At 40.6% G+C, this 13546-nt stretch overlaps 1 protein-coding gene and 1 pseudogene across 7 annotated transcripts in view; one reads left to right on the plus strand and one right to left on the minus strand.

Moving 5' to 3' along the window:
• The window catches only part of BLM (BLM RecQ like helicase), an 86224-nt gene that overhangs the window by 23152 nt on the left and 49526 nt on the right, over positions 1-13546 (minus strand). For 6 of the 7 annotated variants that reach the window (XR_010839839.1, XM_059057256.2, XM_067029941.1 and 3 more), the window contains 3 exons: positions 8042-8148; positions 5526-5686; positions 2449-2644 (listed from right to left, as the gene is read on the minus strand). Coding sequence is in view for 6 of the 7 variants with exons in the window: in XM_059057256.2 (XP_058913239.1) it covers positions 2449-2644; positions 5526-5686; positions 8042-8148 (464 nt within the window). In the remaining variant the exon portion in view is untranslated. Of the gene's footprint in view, positions 1-2448; positions 2645-5525; positions 5687-6039; positions 6402-8041; positions 8149-13546 lie in introns of those variants that run through there. The other variant, XM_067029945.1, reaches the window with a different exon arrangement.
• Positions 6043-6915, plus strand: LOC131752706 (large ribosomal subunit protein eL6 pseudogene; annotated as a pseudogene).

Consider the following 13546-nt stretch of genomic DNA (forward strand, 5'->3'; position numbering starts at 1 on the left):
TCTTCATTATTCCCAACAATAAATATCTGAATTATATTTACTATATTTATCAGACAGGATGTACTGAACCCAGCATCCAAAGTAAGCAGAGCATGGAGCCATGGCAGTGGGCTGTGCATTCTCCCTGACTATCTGGGATCAAAGTGGTTAAGCCAGTGGTTCTGAAACTATGTACCAAGGATCCCCCAGGGCTGGGGAGGGTGCTGCAATGAACTCACGGGGGTGCTGGCAGGTGTTTTAAATTTAAGGGAAACACAGTAATACCTGACGTCTGTTGAACACCACACAAGCAACTAGTTGGAGGTAGTTTATGATGTGCTACTTTCCTTCTAATGACATTGTGAAGCTGAAATTCTGGCAGTTGCTATGATAAAAAGAAATACCTCCAAAAAATCAATGTGATATATACAATGGAATATTACTCAGCCATAAAAAGAAATGAAACTGAGTTATTTGTAATAAGGTGGATGGACCTGGAGTCTGTCATACAGAGTGAAGTAAGTCAGAAGGAGAAAAACAAATACCGTATGCTAACACATATATATGGAATCTAAGAAAAAAAAAATGTCATGAAGAGACTAGAGGTAGGATGGGAATAAAACACAGACCTACTAGAGCATGATGGACTTGAGGATATGGGGAGGGGGAAGGGTAAGCTGTGATGAAGTGAGAGAGTGGCATGGACATATATACACTACCAAACGTAGGGTGGATAGCTAGTGGGAAGCAGCCGCATAGCACGGGGAGATCAGCTCGGTGGTTTGTGACCACCTAGAGGGGTGGGATAGGGAGGGTGCGAGGGAGGGAGACACAAGAGAGAAGAGATATGGGAACATATGTATATGTATAACTGATTCAATTTGTTGTAAAGCAGAAACTAACACACCATTGTAAAGCAATTATACTCCAATAAAGATGTTTTAAAAAAAAAAAATCAATGTGAAACAGGAAATGAGGGTGGCAGTGTCCAATCTGATTCCAAGGTTTGAGAACAACATGTACATACTTTTCATTTGTAAGCAATTGTTGTTAGTTAAAAATGAAATAAAAAAATTTTTTTTCTGGTTTATGAGTATTATTTTTTTCAGATGGTTACTAAGTGTTTAGCATTTAAATACTTACTAAATTATTTGGACCTAACTTAATATAGGTTCTGCTTAAAAACACAAATGGACACACTAAGTTTAAAAGTTTCATTTTTGCACTGAGAATTATCTTGGTATAGTGCAAGGGACATGGACTTTGCAATCAGATGAACCTGGATTCCATCAGGGCTCTGCCACTTACCGAGCTCTGTATCTCATTTTCCTCTTCTGTAAAACGAAGAGAAGAATAATAGTATCTTTTAGGGTTGTTGTGAAGATTAAATGAAGTGATATACATAAAGCATTTAAGACAGCAGCATATAGTAAGTGCTAAGGAAACTTTATCATCATTATCACTACCCTTCCCCTTACCGCTGCTGCTGCTCTTGGGGGCAAGTTACAAAACCTTTCTGAAGCTCACTTTTCTCATGGGACTATCTCAGAAGCTAGTGGTTACAAGCAAATAAGGTGGACATTACTTGGCACAGAGCTTGGTAAGTGCCATTTCCTGTGCTCAGTATCTCTGCCAGAGTTCATTCAAAAGTGGTCTCAAAACAGGCAATTTTACTTATTTATCTATTAGAAGGGGACTGGTTCAATAAACATGGAATACCATACTATGGAATTCTATGTAGTCTAGCTATGTGTACTAGCTGGAGTCATAATTACACCCTAGTGTTGACTGGAAAAAAAATCAGGTCAACATATACATATTAAAAAAGCACATTTATATAATAACTACAAATAGAGTATAACCTTTAAAAATTGTGAATCACTACGTTGTACACCTGAAACTTATACTGTAAATCAACTACATCTTAGGGGGAAAAAAAGCACATATAATGGAATCGCATTTATATTGTAAAAAACCTGCATTTGGGAAAGGTAAATATCAAATATAAGATATTGCCTAACTCCAATGAAGAGGTAAAGGGATGAGATAGGAGAGGGCTATGTTGGGGTTTTATTTCCTAACCTGGACAGTGGTACGTGACAGTTCATTATTTTTTTCCATTTTACCTTTCTGCATGTTTGAAGTATGTTTATATACAAGGATGCATGCAGAAATTGGGCCTGGAAGGATACAAAGGAAATCAGTAACTGGAGTTATTTCTTAGGGCAGGACTGCATACGAGGCATGATTTGGAAATTTTTCAGTCTTCAACACATCTGTATCATTTGAATTTTACATAACAAGCATGTAATACTTTTATTGTAAACATGAACTAAAATAAAACTTCCATATCTATCTAAGTGCCTCTATTTTAAGGAAAACTGGACCCCAAACACCACAACTGCAGGGGTAGATGACAATCATGAGACGGAGGAGGACAGCATATTCCCCCGATGGAGTTCAGCTCACTTAGTATAAGCCTCTTCAGTCTGGTCACATCGTGGTAGGTATAGAAGAGCAGGCAGTGAGAGATTTCCCCATCTCTTCCAGCTCTGCCAGATTCTTGGTAGTAACCTTCCATGGATTTAGGGAGGGATGCATGGATCACAAATCGCACATCAGGTTTGTCAATCCCCATTCCAAATGCAATCGTCGCACAGATAACCTGATGTAAAAGCAAAAGCCTATTAGGCTCATGATGCATTTAAAGGAACATTTTTTTAATCAATCAATCAATTAATTTTTGGCTGTATTAGGTCTTTGTTGCTGTGCGCGGGCTTTTTCTTTAGTTGCGTTGAGTGGGGGCTACTCTTCGTTGTGGTGCATGGGCTTATTGTGGTGGCTTCTCTTGTTGCGGAGCACCGGCTCTAGGCGCACAGGCTTCAGTAGTTGTGGCGCATGGGCTCTAGGCACGCAGGCTTCAGTAGTTGCAGCACGTGGGCTCAGTAGTTGTGGCTCGCAGGCTCTACAGCACAGGCTCGCTATTTGTGGCGCACGGGCTTAGTTGCTCTGCGGCATGTGGGATATTCCCGGACCAGGGATCTAACCCGTGTCCCCTGCATTGGCAGGCAGATTCTTAACCACTGCGCCACCAGGGAAGTCCCTCTCGTTCTTTGTTGAGTTACCTATTTCTTTATCTTCATGAATACAATTTCTTATAACTATAAATCAAACAAAATATTCTGAACTATGTCTACATGTAAGTTTTTCCCCAGTGATTTTGAGACAACCCTTAAATTTCTTACATATTTGTTATGTATTTATAATACATTTGACTACTCTATTGATCTCAACTATCCCTATTTCTTTTTTGGGTATACTTATTCCTAGGCTGAACCCCTACTCTCCCAGCTACCAATAATTTTTTTGTTTTTTTCTGTTCAATTTTCATATGTTTTTTTTCCCTTCACATTCTCAAGTTATTCACTACATTACTGATTCAAATGTCTGCACTGAATTGAACATTTGTGTCTTGATATATAATTCTATTTGTTTTGTTTTTCTTGTATTTTCTTATCTGGATAAACTGACTTTTTATTTATCCCTTCATCTCAGCCTCTTCCTAACATCTTGTTATGGCAAACTGTTTCTAGTTCATATAAGTTAAGTCTTCTTAAATCTTTCTGAGGATATTAAGCTGATATCCTCTAAGATTTCCTTTTGTTTTCCCTCAGGAAATAATTTTGGGAGATACTTTTCCTTCTGAATCTTCACAGTAATGATTTCTTTTTTTGTGAGCTGAAAACTTCATAGGCTTCAAAAAAATTATTAGTCATTCTCCTCAAATTCATCCTTGTATGTAGAGAGATCTACCCAAGTTTCATATCTGCCACAGTATGGGATGCCCTAGAGTGTTCTTGCTTCCTTCTTGATCTATTTGGGTGACAAATTATCCTCTTAGAAGTAGATGCTCAACATCATTAGTTTTTAGGGAATGCAAACAAAAAATCACAAGATACCACTTTACCTACACTAGGATGGATATAGTAAAAAAGGACAATAATAAGTGTTGGTGAGATGGAGACACTGGAACCTCACACATTGCTGGTAGGAATACAAAATTTTGTAGCTGCTTTGCAAAACAGTTTGGCAGTTCCTCAAAAAGTTAAACAGAGTGTCCTTATGACTGAGCAATTCCAATCTTACATCTATCCAAGAGAACTGAAAACATTTTCACACAAAAACCTGTACAGAAATGTTCACAGACGCATTATTCACAATAGTCAAAAAGTGCATACAGGGATTTCCCTGGTGGCGCAGTGGTTAAGAATCTGCCTGCCAATGCAGGGGACACAGGTTCGAGCCCTGGTCTGGGAAGGTCCCACATGCTGCAGAGTAACTAAGCCAGTGTGCCACAACTACTGAGCCTGCACTCTAGAGCCCGCAAGGCACAGCTACTGAACCCGCACGCCTAGAGCCTGTGCTCCACAGCAAGAGAAGCCACCGCAATAAGAAGCCTGCACACTTGCTGCAACTAGAGAAAGCCCACACGCAGCAACAAAGACCCAATGCAGCCAAAAAAAAAAAAAAAAGGATACAACCCAAATGTCTACCAACTGATGAATGGATAACAAACTGTGGTACTTCCATACAATGGAATATTATCCAGCCACAAAAAGGAGTGACGTACTGACACATGCTACAATATGGATAAATCTTGAAAACATGCTAAGTAAGAGAAATCAGTCACAGAAGAACACATTTTGTATGATTCCATTTATATGAAATGTCCAGAATAGGAAACTCTATATAGGGACAGATTAGTAGTAGTTAATAGATTAGTGGTTGCCAAGGACCAGGTGTTAGGGGAGTGAGGAGTGACTGCTAGTAGATATGGGGTTTCTTTCTGGGATGATGAAATGTTCTGGAATCAGACAGTGGTGATGGTTGCATGACCTTGTGAATGTACTAAACTCCACTGACTTGTAAACTTTGGAAGGGGGAATTGTATGGTATGTGAATTACATCTCAATAAAAAGTTTTTTTGATTTCATAAAGAAAAAGCTGTTTCCCCAGTGGCGCAGTGGTTAAGAATCCACCTGCCAATGCAGGGGACATGGGTTCGAGCCCTGGTCCAGGAAGATCCCATATGCCGCAGAGCAACTAAGCCCGTGCACCACAACTACTGAGCCTGCACTCTACAGCTTGCAAGCCACGACTACTGAGCCTGTGCTCCACAACTACTGAGCCCACGTGCCACAACTACTGAAGCCTGTGCGCCTAGAGCCCATGCTCCACAACAAGAGAAGCCACTGCAATGAGAAGCCCGCGCACCTCAATGAAGAGTAGCCTCTGCTCACCACAACTAGAGAAAGCCTGCATGCAGCAATGAAGACCCAATGAAGCCCAAAACAAACAAACAAATAAAATAAATTTTTAAAAAAAAGAAAGAAAAAGCAATTTTAGATGTCTCAAAAAACATCAGTTTTTAAATTTGCCTTATTTTGATGTTTACTACCTTTAAGGTGAAAACAATTTTCTTCCTACATGTACGAGGTGGCTTATATACTATAAAATATTGTTTCCTTTATTTTTAAAAATGTTACCTGGCAGCCATCCTGATTAATCCACTTGTGCTGTACTTCATCTCTGGCAGAGTCACTGAGGCCAGCATGATATGCCAGAGCAGCGAGACCATCTTTCTGTAATGTATCAGCCACTGTGTCACATTCTCGCCTGGAGAGGCAGTAAATTATCCCTGAGTCATCTGCCAAGAAACCAAAACAGTGTTGTGAAACGAGGACTTTTAACATAAATAACACAACCTACATTATGTTCTCAGAAATATCTGAATTGTAAACAGAGGTATAGTTTTCTCCATAGTTTTCTTACAGCAGAGGAAAACCACATAGGTAGAATAAGTCAAGCAACAGATCACGTGCACTGGAAATGACAAGATTTAACCTTTAATCCTGTCCCTCCAAATAACTCCTCAGGTAGACCTGGAGGAACCCTGGGCTCTGTTTCACACTTGCTATAAAATGGAAAGGCACTCTTACACAAACTTTGTAGAAAGCATATCGCAATACTACTTATCAAGAGCCTTAGAAGTGCTCCTACCGCTTTTTCCCATCTTGCAAGAAGGCGGGTGAAAAGGCTGAGAAGCCAGATACTAAGGAGAAAAAACCTGAAGCCAAGAAGGCTGATGCTGGTGGCAAGGTTAAAAAGGTGAAGCAGGTTAAGAAGGGGAAGCCCCACTGCAGCCGAAACCCTGTCCTGGTCAGAGGAATTGGCAGATATTCCCGATCGGCTATGTATTCCAGAAAGGCCTTGTACAAGAGGCAGTATTCAGCAGCTAAATCCGAGGTTGAAAAGAAAAAGAAGGTGAAGGTTCTTGCTACTGTCACAAAACCAGTTGGTGGTGACAAGAATGGTGGTACCCGGGTGGTTAAACTTCGCAAAATGCCTAGGTATTATCCTACTGAAGATGTGCCTCGAAAACTGATGAGTCACGGCAAAAAACCCTTCAGTAAGCATGTGAGAAAACTGCGTGCTAGCATCATTCCTGGGACCATTCTGATTATCCTCTCTGGGCGCCACAGAGGCAAGAGAGTCATTTTCCTGAAGCAGCTGAGCAGTGGCTTGCTATTTGTGACTGGGCCTCTGTCCCTCAATCGAGTTCCTCTGCAGAGAACACACCAGAAATCTGTCATTGCTACTTCCACCAAAATTGATATCAGTGGTGTGAAAATCCCAGAACATCTCACTGATGCTTATTTCAATAAGAAGAAACTGCGTACGCCAGGCACCAGGAAGGTGAGATCTTCGACGAAGAGAGAGAGAAATAACAAGATTACAGAGCAGCGGAAGGTTGATCTGAAAGCTGTGGACTCACAAATTCTGTGAAGAATCAAAGCTGTTCCTCAACTCCAGGGCTACCTCTGCTCTGTGTTCGTTCTTACAAATGGAATTTATCCTCACAAAGTAGTGTTCTAAACTTCTTACAAAGAACCTAATTAAATAATTTGGGCCATTAAGAAAAAAAAAAAAAAGAAATGCTCCTACCTTTTGATTCAGTTTCTTTCTAGGAAACAAATCTAGGAAATAAAGTGATCCAAGGACTTATATAAGAAGTTTTGTTTATAAATTTTTAAAATTAGAAAAATCTTAAGGGCCAGCATTTGGACAATAATTAAGAAAGGAAATTATAAACTAAAACATATTGCAACTATTAAGTGTTTTCTAAGTTTTTAAAACATGAGAAAACGTTCAAAATATAAAACAGGGTAAGGGTAGAAACACTGTAGATACAGTATGCTAATGGAAAGAAAAATGCATACAAAAATTATTGGAAGGAAATAAACCAAAATGGTAACAGTGACTTGTCCTATGGTGAGGCTTGTCTTTTGATTCTTTCTTTTTTTTGTTGCTTTCTAAATTCTCTTCATTATATTTATTGCTGTTTGTGTGTATGTTATTTTTTAAATCAAAAAATAAAAGGTATTAAAGAAAAAGTCATCTCTCTGTGATAGAGCCAAAGATACACATATACACACAAGCTATTATTTATATTAGGTGCCTGGGAGAGGGGAGGACTGGAAAAGGAAATTACTGACTTTTTCTTGGTCTATCTCTGCACTGTTTGATTTATTCAAACAAATAAGTATACTAATTAAAGAAAATGAAATAGAGATGTTTAACAAAAAAATTCTCCATGGAAAAGTAGAAAAGAGGTTACATGGAAAAAAAAACTACCATGAATTTCAGAATCTCATTTTAGTTAATATAACTCAAAGGCAGACACACTTGGGAGAAGGCACTAAAACAGAGCTGTGTAATTCATTAACTAATAGAAGCCAGAGGAAAGACAGTGAAACCATGAATTACAATCCAGGTGTGTAGGAGGGAGTATTTAATCTACTTTTTGTTAGGGTTTATTGTTAACAAACCAAATGAGATTTTATAATTTCCAGAATTGAGAGTTGCAATATTCTGCTCTATGAATAGCAAGTTAGTGCTATCATAATGAGAAATGTTTAATATGCAATTTTATATATTCAATTGTGGTACTAAAAAGACATTTATTACTTCTAGACATGATTTATCACATGGCTGTACTCACATGGGTGATGCTTTCTGATCCATTCTAAGCAATCAAATGCCACCTTTTTTGGTTTTTTGGGTAACACATAGTATTTTAGATTATGTCTGTTGAAGCTCATACTAAACCTAAAAGAAGTTGCAAACATAAAATTTTGTTATTATGAGAAAATATAGTTTTAGCCATCTTCAAAAATTAAATGCTGATTTTCCACCTTGCAAACCTAATTATCAAGTTGTCTTAAATTGAATATAGCTACTTGCAGCTTACACGGTAAAACACAGATGGAAGTTAGGTTAAGGATTAAGAATGGTGATAAGGAGGGAATGTCTACAGGACTAGTTAACAAAGAATCAGAAGGAATGCAGAAGAGAAAAACCTGTAGAAAAGACAGGAGCCCAGTCTCCAAGATGAGGTGGATTAAAAGCAGAGATGGCTAAAACATACATTTTAGGCCACCAACGCCCCCAAATTTTGACTGTACAGAAGAGTGAGGAACTGGTTCCAGGGCTGCAGGAGCTCAAACCTGCAGACCCTGATCACTGTACTTTGGCCGTGCGCCCAAGGGGAGCGTGGCTGACTCCCAGACAGATGTGCTCCTCTTTCTGAATGGCCTTTTGCTCTTGGTCCCACACTTCCTCCCACTTCCTTAGTGAGCTCTTCCTCTCCATTATCTCCTTTCTTGTGCTTCAGTCTCTCCTGTGAACTCTTCCCTTTTATCTCTGCATATGTTCTAGGACTCCCAATCCTAAAACCAACAAAAGCTTCTCTTGACCCTATAGGTTAGGTACATTTCACTGCAGGTGGCATCCCTCCTCGTTCTTTCCCTCCAAAGGCAAGTTTCTAAGAAGACTCATGCCCCCAACCAACCAACCATACATCAATTTCAACTCTCATCATTTCCATTCTGGCTTTTGCCATTACCATTCTATCAAAATTGTTTTAGCAAAGCTTTTATTTTATTTACTTATTTTGTGGCCACACCACACGGCACGCGGGATCCTAGTTCCCCGACCAGGGATGGAATCCACACCCCTTGCAGTGGAAGTGCACAGACTTAATCACTGGACCACCAGGGAAATTCTATCAAAGCTTTTAAAAACTGAAGGGTAAAGGAACTGTTACAGGGCCATTGGCCCTGATGACACCCTCCAGCTGCACCAGGTTCCAACATTGCCACAGGAAGGAGAGAGAACACTATCTAATGAGTTAAAGTTAGAGCACAAAGACATCTCAGTGCCTGGGTGGATGGAAGGAAACAAAGAAACCATGAACAGCAATAACCTATGGTAAGGAGGTTGCCTCTAGACAGGGGGTGGGGATCAGAGGGAGGAAAAATGGGGAATAAAACCACTGCCTTTCTGTCTTTGTATCTAAGTCCAAGCTAGATGGGTCCAGGTTTTGTTGCCATTGATAAGCATTTAGTTTTAGGACTAAAGAACGCAACACTTCACATGTGGAGGGCAGTAGTCGTGTTCCTGAAGGGGCTGCAATACAGATAAGAAGGCCATGCAGTAGGCAGTGGTAATCTTTCAACTGCGTTTGGTGCGCACACTGGGCTGTAAGTTAGTTAATTACTTATTTATTTATTTATTTTTGGCTGCGTTGGGTCTTTGTTGCTGCGCGTGGGCTTTCTCTAGTTGTAGCGAGCGGGGGCTACTCTTTGTTGCAGTATGCGGGCTTCTCATTGTGGTGGCTTCTCTTGTTGCAGAGCATGGGCTCTAGGCATGCGGGCTTCAGTAGTTGTGGCACGTAGGCTCAGTAGTTGTGGCTCGTGGGCTCTAGAGTGCAGGCTCAGTAGTTGTGGCTCACAGGCTCTAGAGTGCAGGCTCAGTAGTTGTGGCTCGCAGGCTCTAGAGTGCAGGCTCAGTAGTTGTGGCTCGCGGGCTTAGTTGCTCCATGGCATGTGGGATCTTCCCAGATCAGGGCTCGAACCTGCACTGGCAGGCGGATTCTTAACCACTGCGCCACCAGGGAAGCCCCACGCACGCTGGTCTTTTGTCAGACCTCATTCTCTTACCTCTCCACATTGTTGGCTATCCTTACCGAAAACTCTACTAGTGCTCACACCCGTGGGGTTTCTCCCCCTTACCTCTCTGATTTCTTCCTCTCCTTCTCTCCTTTCCTTGCTTACTCCTTAAGTGAGAATCACCCCCCAAAATGCTTGGCTCTTCTTTCTTCTTCCCCTATATTATCTTCTTCAGGGACCTCACTCTCACTGCTTTAAACAGCACCAAATATCATTCCTGCAAGTCCCAACTTTCACCCCCAGCTTAGACCTCTTTTCAGAGTTCTAAACCACAGTCCAACTTCTTTCAGGTCAGTGGTCTAAAGTTGGGGTGTGCATACCCCTAGGGTTCACAAAGACTTTCCAAAGGTACATGAGCAAAGACAATTTTAAAGGAATCAATTTCCAGATCCTCTGTTTTCACACTTACGAATTTGCCCCTAAAAGATGGATCTGAGAATGCCTGTAGTCAGGACTCCCTGCTCGTTACTCCTACCCCGTTTTTTCCTTCTACAATTGTCTCTCACTTTTGGAAAACAAACAAATTTTACTTTTCACCCACTCTCAACTTTACCACTGTGCATTGTTTTGGACATAAAAACCTCCAGCACACCAAACAAAACAAATTGAAATATAGTATGGGTGTAGATGAAACTTTCTCTAATCCAAATACCAGAAACTCTAGGTAGGGCTTCATGTCTCTAAGTGTTTTACATTATTTCTGTTAAGAGTAAAGTATAACATCAGGAATAAAGTATTTTGGCTTTTATTGGGGTGTTCTGGTTTCAGGTATACTGAGAGTAAGGTGGTGGGAGAGAAGATGATTCTCACTTTATGAAGTTGGTTCTTTCATTCCTATTGTCATAGAACGCATTACTCTGAGAGTCTTGTGAGACTACTGTTAAACAATACTTTGAAACCATCCCTTTTAAGATATCATTTAGGGCTTCCCTGGTGGTGCAGTGGTTAAGAATCCGCCTGCCAATGCAGGGGACACGGGTTCGAGTCCTAGTCCGGGAAGATCCCACATACCGCAGAGCAACTAAGCCCACGTACCACAACTACTAAGCCTGCATTCTAGAGCCTGCGAGCCACAACTACTGAGCCCGCATGACACAACTACTGAAGCCCGCATGTCTAGAGCCCGTGCTCCACAACAAGAGAAGCTACTGCAGTGAGAACCCTGTGCACTGCAACAGAGTAGCCCCTGCTCGCTCCAACAGAAAGCCCGCGTGCAGCAACGAAGACACAATGCAGCCAAAAATAAATAAAATAAATAAATGTTTAAAAAATGCTGAAAAATATCCATTAAAAAAAAGATACCATTTATATGTACAAAACGCTCAGAGATCTTTTAGCGCTTGAAATGGCAGAAGAATGTGTAGCAGATTGTGGCAAAAAAGACAGTAGATAAAGGACTTGATATGCCCATACTCTTTTGTGACTGTTCTGTTAATCATTTACAATCACTGCCACAGCAAAGGAAACTGCAGTCCTGATAAAATTAAGGCATAAAAAGAATTGCCCAGGAATACAAATGATGTAGATATTCTTGAAACTTATTTGATATGATTTGGGCTTAAGTTGGGAATGGTGCATGAGTCTCCCTACCAATAGGAATGCTAAAATGATTATACACAAGAATGGCTTTACTGCTCTTCCTTACATTTTACACTACACTTTAATTTCAGAACCATGTTTTATACATTAAAAAAAAAAAAGCTTTGGGTCAAAAAAAGAGACAACAGCAAGTACTGGTGGAATCAGAATCCACTATACCACTGGTGGGAATGTAAAATGGTGCAGCCACTTTGGGAAACAGTCTGGCAGTTCCTCAAAAGGTTAAAGATAGTTACCATACAACCCAACAATTCCACTCCTGGGTATATACCCAAGAGAAATGAAAATACAGGTACACACAAAACCTTTTGCTTGTGAATGTTCATATGCAGTTCAAACCCATGTTGCTCAAGGGTCCACTGTATTCACACAATTTGTTATAATGAGAAAGTTAACAGTTTCTTAGAGTTCATTACATATAACATATCTTACTTGGCCTGTTGGAAAATGGGATGTTTCGAATTAACAGATATTCTAGTTAGAGAGAGTTCACATCAATTGATGAATGGATAAATAAAACGTGGAATGCCTATTCAATGGAAGATTATTCAGCCATAAAAAGGAATGAAGTTCTGATATGTGTTATAACATGGATGACCCTTGAACACAAGTTAAGTGAAAGAAGACGGGCACAAATGAGGAGAGAATGGGGAGTGACTGCTGAGTACTAGGTTTCTTTCTGGGGTGATGAAAATGTTCTAAATTTAGATTTGGGGGATGGTTGCACAACTATGAAAATACAAACGCACTAAATTCTAACCTTTAAATGGGTGAATTCTGTAGTGTGTCAAATATCTCAATATTTTCTTTTCTAAAAAAGCTTTGGATTCCAAAATATCTTCACGAAGGGAGTACTGATGTTGCCATTAAAATGGTAAATATTACTAGGTGCAGGGTGTCAAACTCATGTCATTTTAAGTGATGTGTCAGGAAATGGAATCAATTTGCGCTCAGCTCTTGTTGCTCTTGGAACTGAGGCACTGTCATGAGGATACACACTAAGCAGTTTATGTGAACTGAAAAACAAAGTTAGAATTTTTTTTTATATGTAAGAAAATAAGTTTGTCCAATTGGTTTGGCAATGACAACTGGCTTTGCCAGTTAGGTTATACGGTAATCATGTGCCATTGTTTGAATAGTTTTGACAAAACTATTATTTAAAAGCATATCAAGGACCTCCCTGGTGGTCTAGTGGTTAAGAATCTGCCTTCCAATGCAGGGGACGTGGGTTCGATCCCTGGTTGGGGAACTAAGATCCCACATGCTGCTGGGCAACTAAACCCACGCGCTACAACTACTGAGCAGGAGGGTCACAACTAGAGAGCCCGTGTGCCACAACTACAGAGCCCACACGCCCTGGAGCCTGTGTGCCACAACTACTGAGACCATGTGCCACAACTAGAGAGAAGCCTACACCCTGCAACAATGAGCCCACTCACTGCAGCGGAGGATCCAGCATGCGGCAAGGAAGATCCTAGTAACAGAAACTAAGAACCAATGCAGCCAAAAATAAAAGAAATAAATATTAAAAAAAAAAAAAGTTGAGGACTAGGAAAGCATATTAGGAGTCCCTCCACACAGCAGAGAAGACAGATAAGCTCTTTGATGGACTGGTATAAAGAAAATTATTTTTTAAAAAAGAAAAGCATATCACCTGATTAAAACTATATGTCAAAAATATACTAGGGGGCTTCCCTGGTGGCGCAGTGGTTGAGAGTCCGCCTGCCGATGCAGGGGACACGGGTTCGTGCCCCGGTCCGGGAAGATCCCACATGCTGCGGAGCGGCTGGGCCCGTGAGCCATGGCCGCTGGGCCTGTGCGTCCGGAGCCTGTGCTCCGCAACGGGAGAGGCCACAACAGTGAGAGGCCCGCGTACCACAAAAAAAAAAAAAAAAAAA

Source organism: Kogia breviceps, chromosome 3 (genome assembly GCF_026419965.1).
Source record: "Kogia breviceps isolate mKogBre1 chromosome 3, mKogBre1 haplotype 1, whole genome shotgun sequence".
NCBI classification, from domain to species: Eukaryota; Metazoa; Chordata; class Mammalia; order Artiodactyla; family Physeteridae; genus Kogia; species Kogia breviceps.